Raw genomic sequence first — 27,267 nt, 5'->3', positions numbered from 1 at the left:
GCGTTGTGGAGAAAGTTTTGACATTCGTGGAGACGTGAGTTTGTTTTAGTAAAGATACGGTCAGTTTTGTGGAGGTGTACGTTTGTTTTAGTAAAAATACGGTCGGTCTTTCGTCGGGGAAGAAGGTTTTTTAGGGAGTAATTCAGACGGTCTTCAACGACAACACGCGAAATTAAAGTTAGCCACAAAGCTAAAAACAACGCTAGCCGGCTAGCTAGCTCTCTGGCGTTTCTGACGTTAAATGAGTAAATGACATTAAAACAACAACAACAACAACAACAACAACAACATGGTGCTGCTGAGGGGGGGCATGTGTCCTGGACTGGAGGAGGATCTGGTCCGGGACCTTCGTGCAGCTGATGTGAAAACAGGTGTGTGTGTGTGTGTGTGTGTGTGTGTGTGTGTGTGTGTGTGTGTGTGTGTGTGTGTGTGTGTTTGTGTTTGTGTTTGTTTGAGGACGCTTCCCAACAGTCCGGACCTGATTCAGAGTTTTGTTTCCACAGTGGAGGATCTGGTCTCATCTGACATCGAAGAGCTTGCACAGAGATGCTCCGTGTCATTTAAGGTATTTGTTCATATTTACATGACACCAGATTGGATCGTGCACATTTACAGTGACACTTCACCTCGTCCACTTCAGACCAAATACTCATTACGTCTCTCTTTATTCCCTTGTAATAAACTCATAGCTTTCTTTTGTGTAGGTTTTGTGCAGGCCGAGTTTCTCCCTGTGTAAGGGCTTTTTGTTAGAGCTGATAACTAAAAAATAAAGGGCAGGCTCAATGTAAAAAGATCTCCCTCTGGGCTTGTTATGTGCAGCCCTGACAGGACGGGTCATTGCTGTTTATGAAGTCATGCAAATTGTTTCGCAGCAACGGTTCAATTCATTAGTTTCATTTTCTTGTGATGTTCATTAAACTATTTGTGTCTCTTGAGTAAATAGAGCTATGTATATATGTATTTTTATCATGTAGAGTCCAGTTGCATTGCTCAGCCAATCCTCGGTCAATTGGCTTTTAAACACAGCAAACAGATATTGTTACTTTTTATTACAGAAATTATAAAAACAGAAAAAAAATGTGCCATGTGCAAAACTTAATTAAGTTAGTGCAATGTTTCATTTATCATATTCACAATTTTAACGACCTAATTGCCTCATTAGGTCTCCTAATGGAGGCTGAAAATTGTCTATTAGGTATTCTCATTTTATTAAATTTCCAGACCTCATGATTTCTGTTTATTTATAATGTTATAACTGTGAGAATGGGAAAATGAAGTGAGCAAAATGCTTTCAAGGCAGGATAAGCTGTAATGCAATATCACAGCTGGAAGTCTCCGCTGTCTGAAATGTCATAGAGAAAATGCAGAAAGTGAGGATGAGATCTGGATGACCAAGGAGGCTTCGAAATGTGCCAGCAGGTTCTGTTGCAGAGATTAAAATCCCTTCTGAGGAGCTGTAGGCGGGTTTGGCTCACATAGAGGAGGTACTGTACTGTTCTACTGTGCAGCACAAACACACTAATCATGTCTACGTGGTGGATCATCAGGGGGAAACTTTAACCTCATCAAGGTTTCAGTGTATGAAGGATTCAGAGAAGCCAAAACCTAAAGAACAACTTCACTCGTAATCATGGGGGTGGAAATATTGTCCTTTGAGTTTGTGCGGTGGCCAGTTGAGCAGGAAACATTGCACAGAGAGATGGAGAGGACAGATTCCGCTGCATATCAATGCATTCAGAATGAAAATGTCCTGCAGCCAAACAACAATGAGAAACTCTTTGTGTTGCTCTGACTCATCAGGGTGTCCAAACTTTCCAGCGTAAGCAAGAAATAAGAAATAACTGAAGGAACATTTAAAATCTCTTTGCTTTGGGGTTGTATTCCCTTCTTAACACGCCATAAATCTACAAATCCAAAAATTGTAGCTTTTGCACTGAAGTAGCACTGTATATAAGGGTTTCTGTATGTTTGAATAAGGTTATATATCATCAGAAAGTTTTAAGTCATGAGGGAAACTGAAGAAATCCACATTGGCTCTGCCACTGATTCCTCGATTATCAGCTTGAATGCACAAACAGAGGCCACCTCTTTCAGTTTTAAATCTCCCTTTCAGGGAAAACCACGAAAAGAGAGCAGAGATCATGAAAGAAATTCTGCGAAGCCCAGTTCTGACCTTATGGGCAGATAAAAGAAAACGTTTTTCTTGAATTATAAACACTATTTTCCACCAAAGTTTTTCTCATATAACAGAGTGCAAATAATTAGAAAGTAAACCCAGAAGGTGCTTTTCTCAATAAAAGTGTATCTGTGAATAATTTCGTGGGTGGACAGAACAAGGAAGTCAAAGCAGGCGTTCTTTGTAAAAAGATAAGTGAGGGATTTTCAGACACTAACAGATCCTCTGTGTCAGCAGAGTACACACCATCTGGACATGCATTGGAAAATGATTTGACCCCAAAAGATTATATAAAGGTCTAAAAGGGTAAAATGTATTGTGCAGTCTCAACTCAGTTACAACTTTATCTTACATTTCCTTATAATGTTTTTGGCATATAGCTAAACTTTTCAGTCACAGAAGTCACATCCCACGTAGACTGGGGTGATTTGAGTTTAAAGTGTAGAATGAATGAATGATTGAATGCATGAGATTATATTTTTTCAATATTCTTTTTTTTTTTTTTTTTTCCCCATCATTGCCTGTAGCAAGTTTAGCTTCATCCAAGTGGTTGAGCTAGAATTCCTGACCTGGTTGTTTAGCCTGCAGGCATCCCCTGAGCTGATAACCAGCAACCCTCTGGTTGGGCAGACACCCGCTGTTAATACGAACCATTGTTGTGCACGCTCGTCGGGTAGCAGGTCAGTGCTAGGTCATCTGTACCGACACGTTGCACCACAGCACACTCCCTCAGTTTAGTTAAAGATGAACAAGGTGAGGTTTTGCTATAAAACACTTAAATCTTGTGAGACCGCAGCCTGAATTTCATCGCTAAAATTCCCACTAATTGAGACCCAACAGATTTGTCGTATTTGGCTGCATAACTTGCTGCTGGACTTGAACGTAGGCAGGGAATCCTCTCAGCAGGGAACCCTCTCAGCCCAGAAGGAGAGACTAATCAGAATGTGAGTCTGCTAAATAGGACTAAGCTCTCCTCCACCATCCCTTTTAATGCAGATCGTCCCGGCCCAGCCCGAATGGTGCGGTCCACTGATGTCACGTTGTACCTTCCCGTGGGATGCACTTGTGTTGCCTGATTGCAGTGTAGAAAGTGCAGACGTCAAATAGACAATCACATAGTTGCTTACTTAAAACAGGAAAATAAATATTCCATGAGGAGACCTTGTGAGGAGGAGGAAAAACTGCCGACGTGACCTTTCATGAAGCGCTCTACTTGTCTTAGAGACTTAAAATGAAAGGAAATCTCCCCATATTCTCAAAATATCTGTCAGATGTGATGGACAGGTCCCACCCCGGTGAAGCTTCAGAAGTGGAAGTCGTTCCCAGTGGTGTGTCTGTGATAACGTCATCTCTGCAGGACTGTTTCCTCCATCACCAGAGTTCTTATCCTCTCCCAAACTCTGATCCAAGCTCCCACAGTTAGCTAAAGTTAGCTGATTGTCCAATTCATGATGAGATGAGATGATGCGAGAGTTCAGTAAACCTCATTTGCTTGGATGCATTTACCTGTACCAATACAAGTGCTGTGCATGTCTTTAAATGGCCTAATTCTTTTGCAGTTTAATTGTTGAGGGGGTGCAGAATTATATTTCACTTCAGCAGCTTTGAAAATATTTCTGCAGCTCTGATTCAAAGGCTAGACGTGCAGACTAATCATGAAGAAGATTCAGTTCTGTAACAACTGCTATTTTTTGCAGTCACTGTTTGGGTTTAGTTCATTTTTGTGCTCTTGATGAATAACATTTTGTCACGTGTTTGTTGATGCCGTGTGTTTCCATACTCTGTGGTAACAGCACTTTGTTTAATTGGGCAACAAATTTGATGTGTAATGTTTGTGTAATTCAGTTGAGTTAACTTTATTTCCATTACAATAGAGTTAGCTTGTTTGGTAATTACACTATCAAACTAAGTATTCCCAAAATGGAGGAGAGCTCTGCGTGGCTGCTGGCTCCATCGCAACAAAATACCGGCAGAAATTTCACATTGCTTATAAAACTTGTTTTTCCATTTTACAAAATTTGGTGTTTTCCCCCCCAAAGCTAGAATCAGATTACTTCCTGCCCAAGTGCTGAAGAGATTACTCCATTAATCATTCAGAAAAGGATTCACCAACAACAGATTTGAGAAATGATTCCGTTTAGTTTCCAGTTAAAAATATGAAATAGTTTCTCCTTCAGGTTCCCAAATGTTTAACACTTGCTGCTTTTGTTTTCATGTCATTGAATAATTGACAGGATTCTGCTGGCAGTGTGTTGGCTGAAAGATAGCCATTCAAACTGAATATTTCCTCCCGTGCAATAGTGTAGGTGTGTGAAGGGCCGTGGACAGCCATTATTGTTTGGGCAGCTTTATGTCAGAGTTTGAGGAAACAGGAAAATAAAAGCCAGGAAAAAGACAAGAAGCAAAGATAGATTAATCTTTAATGAAAATTATTCATCACATAATCATCAAACTCTAGATCGGAATCCTTCGGCTCTGTTAGCTAAAACCACACCGACATTATTGAGAGCGTCGGACTAAACCTCCTGCCAGCTCCTCCAGTAGCTGCCATCGCAATGTTCAGCAGGAACAACAAATGGTTGTACATTTGTTGTTTATATATTTCAAACTGTGTGCTTTCTTTTACTGTTCTTGTCGGTGCTGTACCTGCTGGAACAACAATTTCCCTGACGGAGACCTCCCAAGGGATTAATAAAGTCTATCTTATCTTATCTTATCTTAAGTTCGGGCCTACAGAGCGGCCTCACCTCTGACATCTGCTCAGGATTTCCCAGCTCTCCCCAGGTCTGGTCCCGGAGGTGGATTTTCTTTGTTTGAAGCCATTTTGTTGAAGGTTTACTTTGATGTGTGAGGTCATTGTCCTGCCGCACCACATGGCCACTTAGACGCTGACCTGTACGAGATCTCTTTCAGCTTCAGTTTTCCTCTTAGACCCAGAAGTGGCAAAAGGCCCAAATCATCACACTCCCTCTGCCGTGCTTCCCTTTTTGGATGGCGTTGCTCTGGAGAGCAGCAGCTTCCAGCTCCATTCCAAAGATCTTCATCTGGTTGAGCCAGCTCCGTTTTTTTCTAAGAAGCTTCTTGGTCCATTTTCTCTGAATGCTCAATTCAGCCGACTGTGGACCGATGAAGATCTAAACTCTTTGGAGCTTCTCAGCTTCCATTAAAGCTGCAATTCCTCTATATTGTTTCTTTTTTGTGAGGCGTGATTTGTATTAGTTGATGGTGAGGCACAAACTCCAACACATGTCTATGATCTTGTATCATTTACTGGTCTCCAGGTTTGAAAAAGCTAACTCCAGTTAGCTTTTGTTGATCTCATAAACAGAGAGGTTTCAGATACTTTTTGTTGAATGACAGAATATTTAAAGGGCGTTTTCAACATGTACAATGGGACAATTTGTGTGTTATTTGGTACATAATTGCAGGGTTCAATGAATTTTTTTGCCACTCTCACTTCAACAACGTGGAATTACCCCAATTACACCAGAACAAGCCAAAATATTTTACCTTGCGCCATCAGATTTCAGACGTAATGGTACTAATTGGCAGAAAACCACACAATCTGGCATGGCTGGCCGAGGCGGATCAGTACCCATGATGTGTAGCAGAGCCATGTAACAGTTTTAAAAATCACTGTCCTGTTTGTATTCCAGGCCCTGTTTGCCATCCGCCGAGTGCTACTGGCCCAACACACTGCTTTCCCCGTGTCCGGCGCTGATCTGTATGAGGAACTGCTGAGTTCAACAGCCATTCTCTCCACTGGAAATCCCAGGTAAAGGCAGTTCTGCACACATAGCACAGTGCTTTGTCTCTCAGGGACTGGAGGATTTAACGGAGGGCTCAGTGCCACAAGAGCTTAGAGGAAGGTTCACCTCCAAAATCAAATATGTATTACTAAGGACAGTTCTCCGCGTACTGAATTAAAAGCCACTTGCTGCAGTTAGCTGAGGGGCAGAAGTGATTTTGCGATGCTTGTTAGAAATTCTATCAGGGGACCCTGATGCGGACACTGAGATCTGCTCGGAGTAATCCGCGGAATGAGAAATTTTAAACACCGGTCCAAGTTAATTTGCATAAAACGGTCTTGAAATGAAGGAGGAGATAGTTCTTTATGTGTGCAAGTGTTCCTCTTCAGGGTCGCAAACCAGTACAGACTCTGCACGATCACAGAGTAATGTGAAATCCATAGTATCATACATTACCAAAGATGTTTGTAATCGATCCATTTCTATCAAACTAAAATCTTTTTCTGTGTTGTTACAATGAAATTTGCATCGAACGGGGCCAGTGGAATATGCTTCTGGAGGATGGATGCTATAGTTAAAAATACAGCAGGGCATCAGTGTTATTTTAGCAGCTAAAGCAGGCTTCTTTGCTCACAGCTCCATTTGGCTCTTGAATGCAACCTAAAGTGGCTTCTGATATATCAGCTGCCTTCACTTGGCCTCCAGCTTGACTACTTTCCACAAAAAAAAAAAAATCTCAACACCATTGCCAAAGCCTTTAAAGCATTTCTGCGGTGCATCAGAAAATCAAACTTTAATGCCTTGAAAGGAAACAAAAATTCCCAGTGATCCCTGCATGGCATTGTGTCACAGCAGTACTTAGCCAACAAAATGGCAACACAACACCCCACGAAAGGCTGTGTTTTGTTTTTGTTGTTGTTTTGTTATGTTTTTTTGGGGGGGATACTCTTGAGCCAGGACACAGTCTTCCCTGGACAAACCTGTGAAATGGACCCTTGTGATATAAATTATAGGATGGTACTTTTTCTGCTCACGGTTTCAGCATAATTAATGACCACAGGTGTTTTGTTTGCCCCCCCCCCATGGCTCTTTTTAAGGTTTTCATGAATTAGTTAGTGCTTTGGATTAGCAATATGAAAGTGAATCGACCAAAGGAGCAAAGCCCAGTGTGGTTTGTGTGTCTTGGTTGCGCTCTGCTGGTGGAAAAAGTGAAGTGATGAATGGTGCTTTCAAGTCGGCGTTGTGTGTGCGGGTTAATGCAGAGATGATGTGATGAAACGTGAATTTAGCTGTCGCTCCCCAAACAGAAGAGCCCTGCGTGAAACGTTACAAAGGTTATGATGTTAATTCAGGGGTCAGAAACAGGTTTGTGATGTTGGTCAACATATTCTGAGGGGAACAGCATACAGATGTGTCTCTGAAGCAGTTCAACGAACCTGAACGCTGTAACGCGACGCTGGACTGTTGCATTAGACTGGATTAGTTTTAGCCGGTTGTGCCTGTTAAATTGGCAGGATGTCTCTTTGAGAGCAGAAACTCTTAAAGACTTTAATCTGTTTGTACTAAATGGGAAGTTTCCTGTCTTCCATCCTAACTGAGGCTGAGCATGACGCTTGTTTTTACTCAGCTGGACGGCTGCACACACACACACACACACACACACACACACACACACACACACACACAGGTTCTTGTTGGTCACTGCATCACTGAGCTTGTTAGAGAAAACTATATTCATTACAGAAACAGATATCTGACATTTTCTCCTTCCTCTTTTCTTCTGTTTTAGAAAAGAATTTAGCCTGAATGAATTAATGCAGATAATTTTGTATTTCCAATTTTCAATGTCATGCTCATTGAAGACGTTTAAGTGTAGACTTCTCTGACCTAGAGCCCTGAAGCTGTGAAGGCAGCACACGCTTTTTAACAATCCCTCTCTTTTCTAGCTTTTTGATATGAGCACAGTGAATGTGGGTCTTCAGAGGATGACGGTTTTATTTCATCCAGCTAATAGAAATATCAAAACGTAATCATGAAAGCTCAAAGAAAAGCTTTTTCCCATAACCTAATGAAATAACCAACTTCTTTTTGTTTTTTGTTTTTTTTTACTTAGAATAAGTAGGAAACATTTGAGTTTCAATTTACACTGCAAATACAGTTTGAGTAACCAATGATTGATAAAGACTGTTGAATGGCCTCTCAGAATACCAAACAATACAACAAACATGGCTTCCATGGTGATTTTTTTTGATTTATGGTGAATGATGAGGGCTGATAATCGATGTGTGTGTGTCGTGTATCACTTCTTCTTCCTCATTGTGAACACTTGTAATGTTGTAATGGGTAATGTCACGCCGCTGTAGAGACGGTTGGTGGTGATTGAGTTGAAAGATTCAGCCTACAATCAAGACAGTCACTTCACACCTCCTCTGTCGCAGCCTTCACACGGAGGATTCATCTTTGAAGCTCAGCATTTTCATTAGCCCACGGCCACTTGAAGCAGCAACAGACACCTTAATCCTTTGACTTCCACCATTTCTGCAAAGAAGTCATGTCATGTTCTTTGTAACTATACTTACTGGCTTTGTGGCTGTATTCTCAAGTTTCAAGGTGAACATATGTAAAAAATAAGCCGTCAAGGCATAAATGCTTTGAACACCTCATTTGCAGTTCTACCTCTCTTTCCACCTCATGCTGACATCAAGTCAGATCAGATTGTGCTGTCTGTACTGTAGCTTGTGTTGCTCAGTTGTTTCAGTGTGTCATTAGCGTGGTCCGTTTGTGCTTTTTGCGTCAGCCTTTGGCTCAACGTGCACAGAGGCATTTGGATAAATTTGAGCAAATCATGAAACAAAATGAATCTGACCGCTGTTTTCTTTTTGTAGTCTCTGGAGCCAGCCAATCAAAAACCAAACACAGTTTGCTCTTTTGGCAGCAGGGCCTAAAAGACGCAGAAGCTAGAACTGAATTTTTCAGATAGAGGTTGTGGTTGCGTGAAAGGGAAGATAAATAAAGTTTTTTGATCTGTAAATTCGTAAAAGCCATTCCAGTACAGCTCAAAATAAAATAAGCAGGCAAAACCTGGAAATCCTGTTGCTGGGCGTGACCAGAAGAATTTCTGAACTCAGAAATGTAGAAACGTCTTCCAATCTGGGTCTCTTCCATCGCTTCCGTCCAATCGTACACTAAAATGAAGACCTTTGGGTTCAAGGACTGCACAGTGTTTTGATCCCTGTGATGAGAGGAGCTGTGGGAAATTCAGGATCTGTGGCTTTTCACTTTCATCCTCCTGAGCCCGACAATATAGTCTCACAAGAGTGCAACCTGATGCTTTCATCAACAGTGCAGCCCTCTGTGCACCGCTGTCAGGGATGGCTGCCATAATCAAGTATGTCCATCCCCACCGATTCTCCCCTTCACAATCATGCTGTCAGTGATGAGAACCGCTATGAACCAACCGCACTCCGCCGGTGAAATTTAACCTTCGAGCTGAAGGGCCTGGGCTGTACAGATTCAACTGTAAGCCTGTCACATCCATCGTCGCACACACGATGATGTGATTTCACCAACTGTGCTTTGCTGGTGATGATTGAAATATAACTCTGTAAAATTTTGGTGCAATTTAGTAAAATAAACCTGCAGCTCCACGCCACCACTTCGGCCCACCCTTTGTTCAGTGGACCTCAGGTGATTTATTGGTTGTTTCTTTTTTTTTTATTATTGTTTCAGTTTCTGTCGGTGTGAGCACATAAAAAGAGCAGACACACTGAGGTGGAAGGGGTCACGTATAAATAACCTGAAGGTGGAATTCGAGGAAGATTTACTTGTGCAGCAACAAAGAGCCTATAACAAGACGGACGAGGTCATGAATCTTAAGTACAGACCCTTTTTCACTCAGTATGTCCCTGTCAATAAAGATGGATAACACGTCCATCCGGGTACGTTCCCGCCTGAGTTCGAGGCTACTGGATCAGCGTCTTGTAACTGGCCTCAGCTGGGATGCATGCTGGAAGAAGTGGATGGAGTAATAAAAGTGGATAGTGAAATGGGAGGTAATTGAGCAGCATTAAAGAGGAAGATTTATGTCTGAGAGCCCAAAGTGCATTCTTGACCTTGGGATCAAACCATTTTACACGAAGGTCCATTTACCGTGCGGCCTCTTTGCGGTTTGAGTTTTCAAACACGTCGAGGTGTAGGGAGGGTCAAAGCTTGACCGCTGTAACCAGCTCAGCTCAGCAGAGTTAGAAGCTGCAACCTGTGAATTCACCACCGTGAGTTAATTGATATCACTTCTGCTTCCAAAAGCAAGTTTCCGAGTTTGTCCTCCAGTGTTTGTGCAAGTTTGTTGCCAGCCTCCAAACAGTGAGACAGGAAATCTGTAGGATTCATCATCCGGGGATCAAGAATGTCTCCAAAGAAAAAAGGATGGTGTGGTTAAAAGATGACATGAATTGTAGGGATTGTGTTTATTTCACTTTACACTGACCCTCTGCAGACAGACACACACACACACACACACACAAATCTTTGAAAGTTTCAATTTGAAAGCTGCAGCTGGTGGCTAAGCTCGATAAGAAGCAATCAAAAAGCAACTGAAATTAGCAACGGCCCAAACATTTTAATAATAGAAACCTAATGTGTGCTGTGTGTGTGTGTGTGTGTGTGTGTGTGTGTGTTTTTGTGTGCGCTATGTTTGCCCAACTGTGCTTTTTGTTGGACCTACAGATGCACTTGGACTTAATAGTTTATTACATGGGATGGCAGCGGTGAGTAATGAATTGCACCTTTTTTCTTGCAGCTTAGATAAACTGCTGGATTCGGGGTTGTATACTGGAGAGATAACAGAGCTGTCAGGAGGCCCAGGAAGTGGCAAATCTCAGGTGAACATTTCCCACCTTCCCCCTCCATCACGGATGATTTCAGTCTCATAAACTCTCTCTGCAGAGTCCCCTCTGTCTCATACAAGAAAATGAATAATACTGATGTAAAATTTTTATCATAGTTAAACCAACACATTTCATTATCCCGGCTTCCTTTAACTGTTCCCCGTGTGCTTGTCACGTCCTGTAGGTGTGTTTTGGCGCATCGGTGCACATTTCCTTCCACCTAAAACAGAGTGTAATATATGTTGATACGACGGGAGGGCTGACTGCCAGCCGCCTGCTTCAGATGCTTCAATCAGAGACGAGTAACACAGAAGAGCAGGTGTGTTGACAGAAATCAGGCTTTAAATAAACATCACGACGTGTAATATATAATAATGTGAGAAAGACGCCGTCGCCTTTCAGATGGAGGCTCTTCAGAGGATCCACGTCTTTCATTCGTTTGACGTCTACTCCTTACTCGACTGTCTGTACAGTCTCTGCAGTGGTGGGCTGCAGCAGGTATGTTTCTGCTTAAAAATACACCACAATCCCTCCACACCTTGGGAACCTTTTGAGAAAGAAAGATCAAATTTCCAGCAATCTAATTTTGTCACATTTTGTATTAGGCGTCTGCTGGCGGTGGCTCTGCCAAGGCGGTGATTGTGGACTCGGTGTCAGCTGTTATCTCCCCTCTACTGGGAGGCAAACAAAATGAAGGTGATATCTCTTTCTGCAAGTCCATCACAGTACGTCACACCTGAGGCTGTATTTACATCTGAGCCTGTAAACTACAAATGCTTGTCATGAGCCTATTAAAAAATATATATCACAACAGGGTTCCCTGACTTCTAAGTAAGTTCCAGTCAAAAGAAAGTGAGGTTTTTTCAAAGCTTTGGACATTTTAACGTAACTCTACTGGCCTTTCTATAAAAGCTAAGTTTATTGAGTTTGTAGTTTCCTCATGAGAAGATAATCCACAAAAACAAAAAAAACAAAAAATGGTATAAAAAGAACACTACAGACTGTCTCTAAAGCGCACATCAACAAACGCAGTTCGATACCAGTTCAAAAATGAGTTGAAGTAGCCGCACCAGAAATGAATTGTTCATGTCAGAAAATGTTCTTTCTGAAAAAGAGAGAATCTTCTCTGTGAATTAGCCCCTTTTTTGACCACGGTTTTTTCTATGCAAACCTTCAGAGAGAAGTCGAGCAGCAGGTTTCCTCTTCATTGATAATTCTGTTATCTCTGGTTTCCGCGGGCTGTGCTGCTGAGCCGTGACCTCGGGCAAACATTTCATCACTGTGTCTTCAGTCAGAAATGCATCATAACTGAATCTCAGACAGTCCAACGTAATGCTAGGACGGCCGAGGTCATGAAGGGGGCCACGTCCAGAGGACGTGACGTGTTCACACAGGAAGTGGTGTACAGGAAATATTAAACTATCAATAAGTGTTGTGTTATCAAGGTTAATATGCAGTGGGAGGGATAAGGGCATCTCAGTTTTGCAGCAGTGCACGTTCCTAAAGCACTAAAAACAAAGTGAGCCAACTAAAACTTTTTCATGACCTCCTGTGTCTCCAGGGTTGTCCTTGATGACACAAGTGGCAGGAGTTCTGAAGACGCTGGCGAAGGACTTCAATGCTGCCGTTTTAGTAAGGACGACACGGCCGTTTGACTGCTCTGGATGCGAGATGCATTTCCAGTGTCAATCCAAACTCCTCGCTAACCTTCTCATCCCTTCACTCGATGTTGCTCTCAGACCTGAAGTGAAAACTAAGCATATTTTTCCACCTCTGTTTGGGATTATAAACATCATTTCTGGAAATCAAAGGCATAAAACAAAAACACCTTTGTAAGTTCAGGTGTGTGAGTATAATTATGTAAAAGAAAATTAAAGTGATCGCATTAAAAAGCATGCACCAAGAAAAATTTGCCTTCACGTCAGATCATCGAGAAAAGAGATAAAGATAATACGACGAGCTGTTTGATGTCCCATTTGATTAAAAGTGGGACAATCTGCTCGTCCTACTTATTTTTTGCTCTCTCTTTTAGAGCTGTCACTATCATCATAAAACAGAAGGTAGAAGTGATGTTATAATCCAGAGAGGAGGAAAAAAACTAAATGTGTCTGTGTCTCTGCCTGCAGGTGACCAACCATGTGACCAGGAGCAGCAGCGGGGAGGTGCAGCCAGGCCTCGGAGCGTCGTGGAGTCACGTCCCCAGAACCAGAGTCCTGCTGGAGCGGGTGGAGGAGGCCGCGGCCGCCAGCTGCTCCAGTTTGCGCTTCGCAACGCTGATCAAGTCTTCAAGACAGGTACGACGAGCAGCATCGACATTTGTTGTTCATTCTCTTTCATCGAGAGGCAAACGTCAGCAGCTTACAGCGAGGAAAATTAAAAATATATATTTAATTACTAAAAGATGGTGACACAGGACAGTCAACTGTTTACCAAAAACTTCCATCTACAAGATGAGAAAGTGCAAGCAAGTGAGATTAGCTCTGGCTCACATGTAATCCAGGCGTTGATTGGTCTCCAGTTCAGTGTTATTTGTGTATTATTAATCCAGTCCTGATGAAAACATGTGTTTGTTGCAGTATGGAAACATATACAGCAGCCACTGGCATTGTTTCCATGAATAAGTCATAACGTGTGCAGGATTCTGCTCCACAACTTCACCATGTAGTTTATGGGATTTGTTGTAATTTCTGGTGCTGTTTCAGCTGCTAATGCATTAAAGGAACTATTATTCAAACTGTTGTACTTTTCCTCCTCATATAAATAACCATCCATAAACATGTTAATTATGCACATCATATTTTTTGGACTCATTAAAATTGTGTAACAAATGAAACAAACAAAAATGCTTTGATGAAACACATTCAGGCTGAAGATCACACAAATGAATGTTTGATATTGCAGCAGCCTTTTTATTATTTAACATCTAACATCTGACCCCGTCGTCTGCTCTACTTCTTAGCCCTGTCTCATCAAAGAAGAGTTGGACTTGCAGTGGTGGAGCCGCTCTCAAGTGGAACACTCCGGAAAGAGAAAACTGGATGAGACTGATCCGTGATGAGTGCCGACTGTAATCCTCAGACCAAAAGGTAAGTGGATGTCATCTGGACCAAATTTGAAAGAAAACGTCTGCAAAAATATTCAATAACTAAAATGAAGTTCAGCAGTTATTCAGCCCTGAAAGATTGTTGCTGCAAAAATTGACCCATTTAGATCACACCGATGGAAATATCTCCCCTCTGAGATGCTGTCAGTCGTCTTCGGCAGCATTAATATTTTGGCCTGAGAGCTTCTTTATACCTGGTGAAAGGAGGGAGGAATAAAGAGGTAGAGAAATCTTTCTCCTCTATATATTTTAGGCTTTTCAGGGGAGGCAGAGCAGGTTCAAGTGGATTTTGCTTCTTTAGAGCTTTAATACATTCAAACATTCAATTAAGCCACCTCATAGCCTGAAGTATCCTGGAGAGAAAAAAGGCAAATCTGAATCATCCTTGAGAGCCATTAGATGCAGAAGGCTGCGGTAAAAAGGGGAAAAAAAAAAATCAGCATCTCATTGGATTTTACAGAGTCTGATGATTTAGACTGACACGTATTCGGTTTGGGAAGAGAGAAGTTATTTTAAACAAATAAGTCGTCTCACGATCTCAGGAAGCGCTCCGTTTTCAGACAGGGAGTCAGTTGGCGGAAGCCTCTGTGATGTTTGTCACATTTGCAGGTTGACTGTAAACAACGTTAAAAGGATTATTCTGAGAAGTGTTTATTAGCTTTATCAGCATTGTTGTTTATTTTTTTTTTTTTGCTGACACATTTTTGTCAAGATCTTGCGTTTAATACTTCCAAGTGTTTCACTGTGGCAGTAAACAAAAAAAATAAAATAATAATCAGTTGTACGCAGTTTGTAAACTAACTGTATACTCCTCTCCTCGTCGCGGCCTTTAGGAAACGTAAAAACAGAAAACAGGCTTTCTCTTTTGTTGGCTATGCAGCAACATGGCAGAGAGCCCCCATTTTAAATGAGAAAAAAAACAAACAAACAAACAAATAATCATTTCATGTCCACGTCCTTTGATTCTCCTGTCTGTACTTTCATTTGTTACATGATTTGTATGTAAAGGGCAGTTCAGTCTTCAGAAAAACTCATCTACACATCTATCACCAGGATCAGCAGCATTCTTCATACCTGGAATCGACAAAATCTAAGTGAGTAATGTCCAAACTCGACCCCTGCAATTACAAAGGGAAAAGAATAAATATAAATGACTGTGCGTGCTACGGCGATTAGCTTTTGTTCACGTGGACTGAAATGACACTTTCTCTCCTCTAACAGGGAGGCACCACGCGTCTCTTGCGGATACATTCCCAGATCCAGCTGGGTGTGACTCTCTTGGCCTGGCTGTCTTCTTCCGGTTCGGCCAGAGTGTGTGTGGCTGAGGCGGAGTCGTAGTCCGGTACGAGGTCTCCGTCGTACGCCACGAAGTACCGCCGGAGTTTGTCAAAGTCCTGCACTGACACGGGCATGAAAAGCTTCACCCCGCTGAAGATGTCCATCAGCGTCTGCAAGGAAAACACAACCGGCCAGCGGTACTTTGGTTCAGACACCTGAGAGCCGAGCGTTTCTTCGTGGATTTTTATCTGGCCATATAAACTACCGGGGTTCACGACAAACACATTCACGAGGAGCACTTTGAAAAGAGAAAGAGCTGCGTGCAGCACAGACCAGGAGGACGGACAGATTCTGCGTTTCGGCCGTTTTAACAGCACACTTGATCGGAAAAGTGTGTTGATGAAACAGTCGGAGCTGCAAGTAATTATGAAATTTACCCGACGATTTGTTTCCTTTTAATTAAATTTAGAGTGAATTACCAACTGGAAGTCGAGCCGCACGTTGATGAGGATGGAATTAAAAGTTGGGTCTTAAATTATGGACTGATCAAACAATCCAGTTTGACACAACATTAAATTAAGAATTTCAATAGCTTGCTTTCCTCCTCTACATTTTCTTTTTTAAGCATCATGACCCTTCGAGTCAGATGAAGTGAGACGTGACGAACCTTATCATTTCTTGGCTGCAGCAGTTGAGACGTCGTTTTGGCTTGTTGTCCGTTGCTGTGAACATTTTCGGTCTTTTTCGCCTGGTGGTCAAACATACATGGCGTTTGAGCGGTCCACCCGTTCCTCACAGTCACACACAGCACTTGTAATTGTCACAACTGGTCATATTTGTACTGTACCTTCTTGGCAGCGGGTGCTTCTGAGACAGGAGGCGTACGAGGCTGAGATTTCACCGCCTTCGGTTTGGTCGGCGTGCTGCCTGTAAATCGAGTAAGATATTGATGATGTATCAAATAAAGGAGCGTTGCAGCATCACATCACACTGAAGTCTCATTTTACTGGCTCATTAGTATTTTTCTGAAATCTGACCTTTGCTTGTCTTTAAAAATGTGCATTTTCAACACTTATTGATGTGGTTGTGGGTTGTGGGTGAAGCCAAAGGGTTTGTGATTCTACTTCACAAACAAAATATTTTAGCAGCATCCAAAATTAGCTTTGTTGTTTGGATGCAGTCAAATTGTGGGAATAATGAGGTAACAATTTCTAAGTGAGTAATTTAAACAAGCTTCTAGTTCTGATTTTCTTCGTAATTATAAGGTTTTGAACAAATTGAGAAATTTTTCTAGAAAATTGTGGGTTGTCTGCATAAATAAAATGTTTATCAGTTGTTGTCAGTGACAGCTTGAGGCATCCTGCCTTGTTAACACAGATTATAGCTTTGAATTATAAAGGGTAAAAAAAAAACTGTTTCATAAGCATCATCTTCTGCAAGCAACACAGCAGGGAGGCAAAAAAAAAGTAAAACTGCTGTCGCTAAGTTGACTCTTTTGCCGCTTTGTGTATTCACTGGTTTTCTTTGGAGGGGCGCCTCCCTGGGTCGAGGACGACGGGGAGTTTCCGCCGCTGTCTCCCCCCGACGAGCCCTTGTCATCGTTGGACGTAGACGGCTTGGCTGTCACTTTAAAATCACTGTTCTCCTTTGATATGCGATACAGCTCCTGACCAGAGAGATGAAATGACAACACGGACCGACGTCAGAGTCAAAGAATTCAGCACGGACGTGCTTCACTGCATTTCAGCTCAGATGACGCCGACGGCAAACTTGGTCCTCCTCCTCCTCAGTATTTAAATCACACTAACCTTAGCTGGTGCCACAGATAATTTGTTCCCCATTGGTTATTATTTACTACTCACTTTGCCTCCCCTTTCTCACCAGTTTTCCATCACATATTACAATAAGAGAAGGAAAGTAATTAACACCAGTCCCAGGGCAGACACTTTAGGTAATCAGTATCAAACGAGCCACTGATTCCTGCTGCATTATTTGTGACTGGGATCTCATTAGAAACCGCATCATTAGGAGACGGTGCTTAATTATTTCCCCCGGTTCCGTCAATTAACTACATTTACAATCATTCATTTTCACATCCTGGGCCTTGAAGGAAGCGGTATGAAATGAACAAAGAACTGGAAAGTATCATTTTCAAACTCACTCCTGCTGCAGTAAGAACTGCATGTTATTAGCTGCGCAGGCGTGCACTTGGATAAGAACATATCCTACTTTAAGCTCGTGCAGGTTGGTGGCAGTCCTCCAGTCTTTGTCATTACGGATGCATGTCATGCGTGGAAAGCGGATAGAGATGCCATCGGCTGTGTGCATTTCTGATTTGGAGAACTCGGCTCCTGTGATCTCCCAGACAGGTGCTTGCTGCGGTGAGTGAGAAAATAAACGACAGGATAAATATATGACTATTTTCGCCTTTAAAAGAAAAAGACAAAGAAGGGGCCGAGGGTGCTGCGATAATTATTATTTAAGAAAAGATTATCTTCTGGAGTCTATTTTCAAACTTTCAAAGTCAGATGAGGAACTCAATCAAATGTTTTCAGTCTCTGACAGTTTTTTTAAATTGAATATGGAGGTTGGAAGCACTTCTGGTGGGTGGTCATTAGCTTAATATGCCCGGCAGTAATTTATTTGTAGACTTTCCTGCTGAAGACGAATGCAAGAGATGCTTTTAACTGATCAGTTCACTTAAAGGTCATCGGTGCCCAGATACACAACTGTGTCCACGGGGAAATAGAAATGTGCTGAGTAATGAAATCTCACCTGAGGATCGCGTATAATGAAATCTGGATAATAGTTCTTGATGATTTTCAACCAGCCTGGGATTTTGCTTGGGTCCTACACAAAGAGAGACACACACATATACACATTCACACACGCACAAGATTAATTTTTCAGCTTTATTGCATTAGCTCCATATTCCAGACGGGCCTCTAAGTGGATCTCCTCTGACCTTGCTGATTTTGATCACATCCAGCTCCTTCTGGAGTCTGGCCAGGGTGGCGTCATCGTAGCCTCCAGAGCACTTGGTGACTGTGCACCACTTCTTGGAGTCCGGGTCATAGCAGCCCATCAGAAAACTGGACATGATGCCCCCTGGTGGGTTGAGGAACACATGCACACGTTAGGGTTAGACTTCGGACCCCCTCCGAACACCAGAACACACCTACACTGTGCCATTTCTGGCCTATTCAAATCCACTTATAGGGGCTATTTTTGCAGCTGCTGTTGTCTTCTTCCCACTCCCTTCCTGCAGTGTGTTATGAAGTGTTTTCATCTGATTTATTATTTCTGCTCTATTACATTGTTTTCACACTGCATGAGCTGTCTTTATTAGCCTTGCTTTGGAGATGTGTACCTTTGTTTTTGTATTTGTTATGCTTCCATTGTGTGACATGCTCATTACGCTGCCTCCTCAATGGCTCCCATATCTTCTCTGTCTGAATGCTTTAACTAATGATGGCCCATCCTCGTGTGTGCCGGCTTTATTTCAGCGCACAATGAAATGGAGTTAATGGAGATGTGTTCCTGTTAATTTCCTGCCCATGTAGAGTCTTTGGTTTGGTTTGAGCACCCCTGGAATATTTATATACTGCTTTTGAATATACATAGACCAAAAAGTAACAGATGTTAATGCTGTGGCTGATCCACACACACATTCATGACGGATGTCTGTCTCGAGGTCATGCAGATTGTATTTAAATCCGCTTTAAATTGGCTCATAACAAATCCTAATGTATTTTTTTGAGTAAAAAGACGGCTCGTATAATTACCAGGACACAATAAACATCAATTTTACTTAAACTTGCATAATGGTCCCTCTGATTATTAAAGTGCTTTTCATATCATCAAAATTTAAAAGCAATAGTAAAAATGTCTCTGTTAGCTAATTTGGGTGCAGCCAGACTCACACTCTTCACCTTACAGGAAAAGGAGAAAAAGCCGTCACGACAAGGAAGATGGAGCATCAAGGACAGGAAAAGACTACTGAAGTGAGGCGGTACAGACCGTTTGAGCCTTTTCCATAGAAGGCCCCCAACACCACAAGGTCAGCTGAGTCCGCCATCGCGCCTTCATTCAAATAGTCCTTCTTCACCTTCAGCCAGTGGCGTTTTCCTGGCTCATAAGTGCCCTGAGACACAGACAGACACACACAGTTAATAAGACTGCACCACGGTGAAGTCAGAGAATCTCAGATTAGACTTATCATGAATGCTGCTCACCTTAATGTCTTTTAGCACCAGGCCTTCAAGTCCCTCTCTGATGACACGAGTTATCATATCAGCCAGATCTCCTGCCCTCTGACACACACAGAGACAAAAACAGACAGACAACAGTGCATGAGGTGCTGCGTCGCAGCTGCTGCAGATGTGAACGATCAGCAGGCAGAGTCTGACTCACAGTGACGTGCTTCATCTCTGAGAACAGGATCCTATTGGGGACTTCCACCATATTGTCATGTAGGAACTTCCTGCGTTCACGCAGCGGCCTGAAGAACATGACAGCAGTGAATGGATGTAAAACAGCAGCACTTATTACTCCGAACCACACAAGTGATGAATAAAATCTTTACATAAAATAAAAATTTGAACAAATATCTTATTAAACGCTGTTCAATCATCACACAAAAAATAAAGAGTAAAATGGGAAAGGGCTTTGGATTTTGTTTTTATATACAAACTCATAAAACATTCTGGTTTTGGGGAAAGAGGTGCTTTTTCTGAAAATGTTTCGGAAATGTAGAGATAAATAAATACACAAATACAGCAGACTCAGTTTTTTTCATTAATCTGATCTTGTTCAGAAAATATATAAATCACAAGTAGCACTACCAAACCCAAAAGTGAAATTACATTTAGATAAAAAGAAGAAAGTAATAAATGGGACTGTTCATAAAACCAGAATGACAAGCATAAAAAAAAAAAAAAAAAAACGCTGATTACTGAGCACAAACACAAAGAGGCAGCTTGGACAACCATCTTTCCCGTCAGTCCCATCAGGGGTTTTTCTTTGTACAGTGGAAGTGAATGATGCTTTTTAATGAACGGCCGATGTGAAAACATTACCTCTCCATGAGGCTCACGCCATTGAAGAAGATACAGTCAAAAACAAAAAGGCACACGTTGGCATCTTGAAACGCCGCTTTCTGAGAGTAGAGGGCAGGATTAGTTTGACAGTCAATGGTCAAAAATCAAACTGTGACAAAACTCACGCTGTACAAATTGGCTACTCTTACCTTGTGTACACCCAAGGTCCCAAAAGGCAGAGGTTTACTGGTCTTTGTGTCAATTAGCAGGACTTCAGCATCCAATATCATACTGTTACCGCCGGGGAAAGCCTGAGGGATGTACTGTTTGAAATGGGCCACCTGAAATATCAACATGGACACAAACAGGGCTCAGGCACCGAGCAGAATTAGAAAGCATTTGAAACACCAATTACAGCCAGCCTTAAAGAGACTGGTGCCATGAGACTGTGGAGATTTTATGCACACTGCAGCACACTTTGGGCCTGTGTCCTCGATCCGCCTTCATCTATCTTTCGTTGTCTTGTGTTATCCTTCATTTATATGCATGTAATTCATAATTCACTAACATTACCCCAAATTGCCTGACCACGGTGGCTGTGGGTGCATAATCAGCCTGGTTGGGCGGAGCAGTCACACAGGGACACGTGTCTAAGGCCATTCAGGTTAGAGGGCTGCACCTGGCCCAGAATTAAACAGACACCAAAGTCTCAAAGGGCTGCTCACAAATCAGAAAAGCAAAGGCAAATTCTGAAGGAGTGTGGCAGTTGGGAAATAAAAAATAAGTATGATCATATATCATCTTCACATTCTGCTGCTTTCCTCCTTGTGCCTTTGTGCACTTTACTGAAGTTTACTGAAGTTCGTAGTTTCTCTGAGTGATGTATTATGTGCACAGCAGCAACCTCTAGTGGTTTAAAAGGCTCATGAATTAGATGTTGAGATATTTATTCCTGCATGTTAAGGGCTCTCAGCCTCCTTCTGAAGAAGCAAACACCGGGACTGCCGTGGGAACTGTCTGAATTTCACACCAGGATAATACCTCTAATCCAGCGGGGGCAAGCCTGAGGTCACCTCATTATGGCGGTTCATGCAGACTGAGTGTCTGCGTGTTTACATTTGTACCATGTGTATGTGTGAGATCAGACTAACTTTGTGCGGTAACACTGGCTTAAGGCTGCGGCTGAAGTAGCTGAAGTTGTCCCCGTTCTTGTGGACTTGCACTCGTTCTCCGTCATACTTGATCTCAGAGTACATCCCGTTGGGGCACTTCTTCATGGCGTACTCGATGGATTTACACGCCTCTGCCTGAAATCACAAAGTGAAGCAATCCAAACAAACAAACCAATTTCTGATATTTAGATTCCATTTAAAGATTCCTCTGGTTGGAGCACTGGTGAGATCGTCTCCGGCTGCTGTAAAGAATAATCCTGACACATTCAGTGTGGGAGTCGAACGTAACAGTTTTCCAGCGCAGTGAAGGATTACTAATGCAGACCTGCACATTGCTATTTCCAATCAGTCTGACCAGCGTGTCTGTGTCATTCCCCAGAACGTTATTTATCTCTTTCAGAGTTACAGAAGTATGCAGCCCGGTATGACCCTTGCTGCTACATGTTCACCTGCTGTTCTGTGTGCACTAATTGCATTTCAGAGAAAAACATCAAAATAAATTGCACTTAATTTAGCGTCCCCGCTCTTTGGAATGAAACAAAAAGTGATGCAGCGTTTTATCTTCCGCAAACTGATGTCAAGGAGGAAGTTGGCACTGAAAATGCCAAAGTTTGGAGCCCGTGGGAAGCTGGGAACTGAACCGTGATATTCATTTGTAACCTCAAAATGTGACAGAGCTGCAGTGAATTTCAATTTGCTTTCGTACTGTGTAATTAAAAGTCTGCTGTTTAATGTGAAATTTAATGGTCTGTAGGGTTTTTTTTTTTTTTTTTTGGTGGGGTATTTTAAATCACGCCAAATTAACACTTGCATTTGTGGGAAGAGGATCAGTTTAGCAGCATGTTTACAGTTCAGAGTTATCTGGAAGGTCCAGCTGCTGCCCGTTTGTTTGGTTGGAACCATCAGCTGGGAACACTTTGAAAACCTCATTCTGAAACTCATTCAACCCTTCGACAAGCCAATCAAAGGCTGAGGCTCAGATTGATTGTTAGACAGATACATATTTCTAAATGTATGTTTGGAGGTGTGTTTACTTCATTTAGAATAAATGGCTGAACAAAAATGTACTAAAAAAATGAAAATAGGGGCACTCCTGACTTTGTTTTTATCTAAAAGTATAAAACCTACCTTTAAGCAAAGCTCTAACAGTGCCTTTGGTACTAAGACTGAGGGGCCAGCAATGATTGTCTTTTATTGGTAATCTATTTCTAATTTCCTGCTTTACTTCCACTGAAAACCCACAAACCTTGCCCTAAAGCATACAATGGATAGTTACATTACTGGGCCACTTCTACATACCTGATGTTTAATGATTTAGCAATTGAATTAGGTCATTGCTTGGAGGTATAATCATGTTCATTTCATTCATGTGGGGGAGTATGTTTCAGAAAAATTTATGTCAGCTGTAGCTGAACAATGCAGAGAGTCGACACGTAATGTTTCTTTTTTCACTTGATTTGAAAGATGAGGATAGAAAAAGACAAAAATCAGGGAGTGGGAGTGCGTTTTCAACATCTTAGCGTTGATATTCACCAGCATTGGCTGAACGGGGGTCATGAGAGAGGCCTCCACAGTGAGGAGCTTCCTGGGCCCCGAGCCGTTGGACGCCTCCTGCTGGTTCCTCAACACCCGTTCGATCACATCGCCCAGATTGCGTGAGGCTTTGAAGGCATCATACGCATTTGGATCCACAGCATCCAAACTGTGGATGTTGTCAAAGAGACAATGACTAAAGAGTTTTACAGTCTGGACACAGTGGATGTTCACTTATGGGCGAACAGACACTTACACATGTTTTGCACCGGCGTTCATCTTCAAGTCGTGTTTAATAAGTCGAATGATGCATTTCAAGTCATTACTGGTGCATCTATGATGAACAGAGCAGAATTATTAGTGCTGGAATGATATTTCATTTTATGAAGAATGTATAGAAATATTTATGGCCAGAAATTATTTAAAATGACAATATATAGCAAAGAATCTGGTTTATTTCAATTATTTAGAAAACTGTTGCTCAAGATATTTTATCAGTGCAACAGAAAATAAAGCTCCTGCCTGTTTACAGCTCACAACATGCAATTTAGGGCAAATAAATGCAGATTAGCTGTGGTGTCAGTTGGTGTGGAGGGGAAAAATGTCACATAGAGATGCCAATGAATGCCTGAGGCTGACAATCTAAAAAAAAAAAAGGGGGTGGGGGCGGACACACTGCAAAACCAACAAATACTAACAAAAAACTAGGACAAGCTAAGTATTTGGAAACTAACAATGTGCAACAACAATCATTTACAAATACTGTGAAATGAAATACAATCTATCACTGGCCAACCTTTAAAAGAAATATTAGACTACCACTAAAATACACCGTTCATTAGCTATATCAGGCCAAGATTTCTGTTTTTGCAGTATTTCTAACACGGTGTGTGTCGCTGGTTACATTCATGGCATTAAACAGAAGCATTACCAAGACAACTTTAATATGAACAGAAAAATGCAACGTCACAACATTATTTCATTTATTTGTGTGTAAGATGACACTGACATCAATGCATTCAGTGCATTTTGTAACAGCAGTAATTATTATGGGGGTAATGATGTACTGTCTTACTTTTTGGCAATATCCTGCAGCTCAGTCTGCTGCTCATCCTCCTTGGTCAGCTGGGCGAGGCGGGTCAGGGATGCGTCCACTTCCTGGATGGTCAGTAGACTTTTGGCAGCTGGTGGAAATGGTTTACTCTCCTCAAAGAACATCCGCACCGTCTCAGATACATCTCCCTTGAAAACAGAGGCACCAACTCTTTGATGAAAATGTCATTTTTGTCTTCTTTCCATCGTAACTGTTTTTAATTGCAGAATGAAATCTGCTGATAAAATACTTGAATATTCAGAAAGCAGAAGAGTTCACCTATAAGAACAAAGGGATCACAGACCTGCTCCAGATCGCGCACCATGTCGTCCTGGTTGCATCTGAATATGCGGCTAAAGAGTTTTACAATCTGTTTGTCATTCAGGTTGTAAACACTTTTTACAACGCCTGGCAAGAGCAGTTTAACTGTCAGGTACAAATCTCCATGAAACTTGTCTAGGAGGACAAGAAAAGACAGCACTGTGGCAGAACTCCTTGGATGTTTACAGATGCTGAAAAAAAGAAAACAATGGATGACACAAACCTCCACCCGAGCCCTTCTTCAGATACTTTTCAATAATCTGTGTCTTGACATTGTAGCTGTTGTTTTCGGCCACTGTGGCACAAAGTTTGCGAAACTCTCTGAAGAGGCAGTCCTTATGCTGGGGGTCACAGAGCTGGGTGGACAGGTTGCTGCCCTGGATGGTTTTGGCAGGGGAGGGGTTGGATGGTCCTGAGCTGCTGGAGGTTCCAGCTTTGGTAGCTGACAGAAGAGAAACAGCGCGAATGGAAAGTGAAGACTTCAGTCTGACTCTCAGTGGAGAGAGAAGTGATTGAATTAGACAACATTAGTACGCTTCAAGGCAGCATGGTGGCATAATTGTTAACACTGCTGCCCCACAAAGAAGGTCATGGATTCAGTTCACATGCCTGAGGCCTTGCTGTGTGGAGTTTGTATGTTCTCCCCGTGCCTGCGTGGGTTTCCTCCCACCGTCCAAAGACGACATGTTTGGGCTAACTGGTGACCCTAACTGTCCGTAGGTCTGAGCGTGAGTGTGAGTGGTTGTTGGTCTCTGTGTGTCTCTGTGTGTTGGCCCTGTGATAGACTGGTGACCTGTCCAGGGTGACCCAGAGTGAGCTGGGTTTGGCTTCAGCATGCTCTGCGACTCGGAAACAGATAAGCGGTAGAAGATGAATGAATGAATAGTACGTTTCAGTCCATTTTCATTTTTATACTTGTGTTTTTAAACTTCAAAACTTTATTACTGATGCCTTCCGTTGTGGATGAAACTAAGTAATGAACTGAGTGACAAATGACACAACTTCCATCAGTTGATTGCTCCAGGCCAGACTTTGTCAACACAGTGAATGATGTCCTTGGTGAGCAGCAGCCCTCTCCATTAAAGCTTTTTTTTTTGACAAATCATATGGTGGACAAAATCTATCATATCAAAAAAATAAATAGGGTTAGGGTTCAAATCTTTATTCATCCTATAGGCAACATATTTCCATCCCACCAAAAACTGCAGTCCATGCTGTTTACGCAAATTTCTTATGGTGCAGTTTTTATTTCATCACATGAACTTGTAATTGTGTATTGTCATTCCTAAAGTTTTCATCTCTTTTAGATTTTATTTTTTACTTTTTAACATTGAGCAGCTTTGTGTATTGGCTTTGACTTTGAGAACGCCTATATTAGAAAAAGAATTTGGCCTTAGAAGTGAAATCTTACCGGTGAAACCTGAAAACTTGCGTGGCGCGTTGATAGATGGGTCAGCAGGAGGAGCCAGCAGCTGGCCACTCGTGTTCATCTTGGCCTGCACTTTCTTCTTTGGACTCGCATTGACCTTCGCCATCAGGTCTACAAGACAGAACAGAAAGCTTGAGAACCAATAATCAACATGTAAATGCAAAGAAATCATATTTTGGCAATTGTCAATAACAAGATCTTTAACAAGGTCAAAGAAGTTTAAGATATGTAAGCATTAAAAAGTTATTTTGCGTGTGAATCTGTTGTACCTGAAACATGCTTGTTAATGAGCTCCTTGTCTTCATCCTGCAGCTCCTCCCAGCCCTCCAGGTCTGTGATGTCCTCGATCTTCTTCGTGGTGGCTCTTGCTCTTTCTAGCTTCTCAAATATACACTTCACATGATACCACTCCTTCATCTCCCCTGCAGATTCACTGAAAGGGTTTGGCACAATCTTCCCTATACGGACTATTCCCTTCTGGATTTTGTCTTTGCATTTCTTACAGCCTGCAGTGCCACGTTTGGCATACTCCACGAGGAACCTCTGTTCTGCCATATCTGGCTTGTTGGAGAAACACTGATGGAGGGAAAGTCTGAGTGGGGACTTTAAAAGGTGGCTAGGTTTATAGGTTGCTGAGGAAAAATTACAATTTTCCCTGAAAAAATGTAATGCATAAACAAGTGGAGGTTTCCGTTCAAAGCATGAAGAGACAGGAGATGGTGCACACACTTTCAAGAAGCACTTATACTTGCGTAATGCCTGGAGGCCTGCACAGACAGTCCTGGGACTGAATAAAATAATCTGCATCCAGGTGAGACAGTGGGCCTGCCCTGTAAACACACAAAAACAATAGTTAGAGGTCACATGAATTTTTGTTGTGTATTCATTTTACCTTAACTGACTGTGCTTGGACTCATTTCTGTTATTGTTACCATCAAAATGAACGTCATTATAGAGGTACAGATCCTTTATAAACAACAAAGATTGGACAACATGGACATGTTACATAAATAATTCTTTTAATGAGATTTCTGATTCTTCTAGATTTTGTTACTTGGGAGAAAATGCTATGCTAAAATTTAATTCGTAAGGATGACGTTTCGCCATTTATCAATGACTTTGTTGATTAAAGAGAGTCGGTTTAATTTCAACCTCTTCAACGTTTCAGCAGAAAATTAGACTCCGTGAAAAGAGAGACATTGAAGTTTTTAGACACGAAGGCAACTGATGCTAACTAGCTTTAGCCACGTTCCCCCTGCCCCCACGTACAGACTCAGCTAGCTTAGCTAGCTGGCGGATTTCATAGCAACTGTTAAAAAAACAAACTATTTGACACGTCGATTATATCTGTGCACACATTTAGAGACTATACCTTAAAGAAGGTTAAATGAATAAGATGGCACGGTTTGAATTTCTGCTCCAGCTCCTCATTGTTAGACCACAGCTCCACAGAGGCAGGTAGTTTTCGCTTCTCGCTTCAAAATAAAA

General features: G+C 42.0%; 2 protein-coding genes across 3 annotated transcripts; one reads left to right on the top strand and one right to left on the bottom strand.

Annotated features, from left to right (window-relative positions):
* On the top strand, nt 1-16,303 carry rad51d (RAD51 paralog D). Of its 2 annotated transcripts, XR_003841586.1 has the most exons (12): nt 1-371; nt 504-565; nt 5,833-5,951; nt 10,724-10,805; nt 10,996-11,130; nt 11,214-11,309; nt 11,417-11,507; nt 12,373-12,443; nt 12,938-13,105; nt 13,771-13,897; nt 14,968-15,008; nt 15,136-16,303. XR_003841586.1 is itself a non-coding variant. In XM_029519121.1 (11 exons), exons 1-10 carry the CDS (start codon nt 290-292, stop codon nt 13,864-13,866), a joined length of 1,002 nt encoding a protein of 333 aa, XP_029374981.1. In that variant the 5' UTR covers nt 1-289; the 3' UTR covers nt 13,867-13,897; nt 14,968-16,303. The 2 variants fall into 2 exon arrangements, 1 of the variants encoding a protein (XP_029374981.1); XM_029519121.1 differs by having other exon boundaries at nt 14,968-16,303.
* Nucleotides 13,809-27,267, bottom strand: lig3 (ligase III, DNA, ATP-dependent). The gene is made up of 21 exons (XM_029519120.1): nt 27,152-27,267; nt 26,049-26,609; nt 25,762-25,890; nt 24,574-24,792; nt 24,334-24,485; nt 24,012-24,178; nt 23,193-23,270; nt 22,937-23,105; nt 21,383-21,538; nt 20,441-20,572; nt 20,271-20,350; nt 19,606-19,693; nt 19,428-19,505; nt 19,213-19,336; nt 18,158-18,300; nt 17,968-18,042; nt 17,422-17,568; nt 16,708-16,858; nt 16,040-16,119; nt 15,860-15,940; nt 13,809-15,362 (listed from the first exon to the last, which is right to left on the bottom strand). The coding sequence occupies exons 2-21, from the start codon at nt 26,584-26,586 to the stop codon at nt 15,129-15,131; spliced, it is 3,021 nt and encodes a 1,006-aa protein (XP_029374980.1). The 5' UTR covers nt 26,587-26,609; nt 27,152-27,267; the 3' UTR covers nt 13,809-15,128.

This window comes from Echeneis naucrates, chromosome 14 (genome assembly GCF_900963305.1).
Source record: "Echeneis naucrates chromosome 14, fEcheNa1.1, whole genome shotgun sequence".
Lineage (NCBI taxonomy): Eukaryota > Metazoa > Chordata > Actinopteri > Carangiformes > Echeneidae > Echeneis > Echeneis naucrates.
This window is presented reverse-complemented; position numbering and strand designations above follow the sequence as displayed.

Bases quoted from the DNA above. Each gene is read 5' to 3' on its own strand.
- rad51d (XM_029519121.1), top strand. From the start codon at position 290: ATGGTGCTGCTGAGGGGGGGCATGTGTCCTGGACTGGAGGAGGATCTG. The intron at 566-5,832 runs GTATTTGTTCAT...TTTGTATTCCAG, and splicing joins GATGCTCCGTGTCATTTAAG to GCCCTGTTTGCCATCCGCCG. The intron at 12,444-12,937 runs GTAAGGACGACA...CTCTGCCTGCAG, and splicing joins ACTTCAATGCTGCCGTTTTA to GTGACCAACCATGTGACCAG.
- lig3 (XM_029519120.1), bottom strand. From the start codon at position 26,586: ATGCAGATTATTTTATTCAGTCCCAGGACTGTCTGTGCAGGCCTCCAG. The intron at 21,539-22,936 runs GTGAATATCAAC...TTGTGATTTCAG, and splicing joins CCCCCGTTCAGCCAATGCTG to GCAGAGGCGTGTAAATCCAT. The intron at 15,363-15,859 runs GTTCGTCACGTC...TTTTCCTTGCAG, and splicing joins TGCAGCCAAGAAATGATAAG to ACGCTGATGGACATCTTCAG.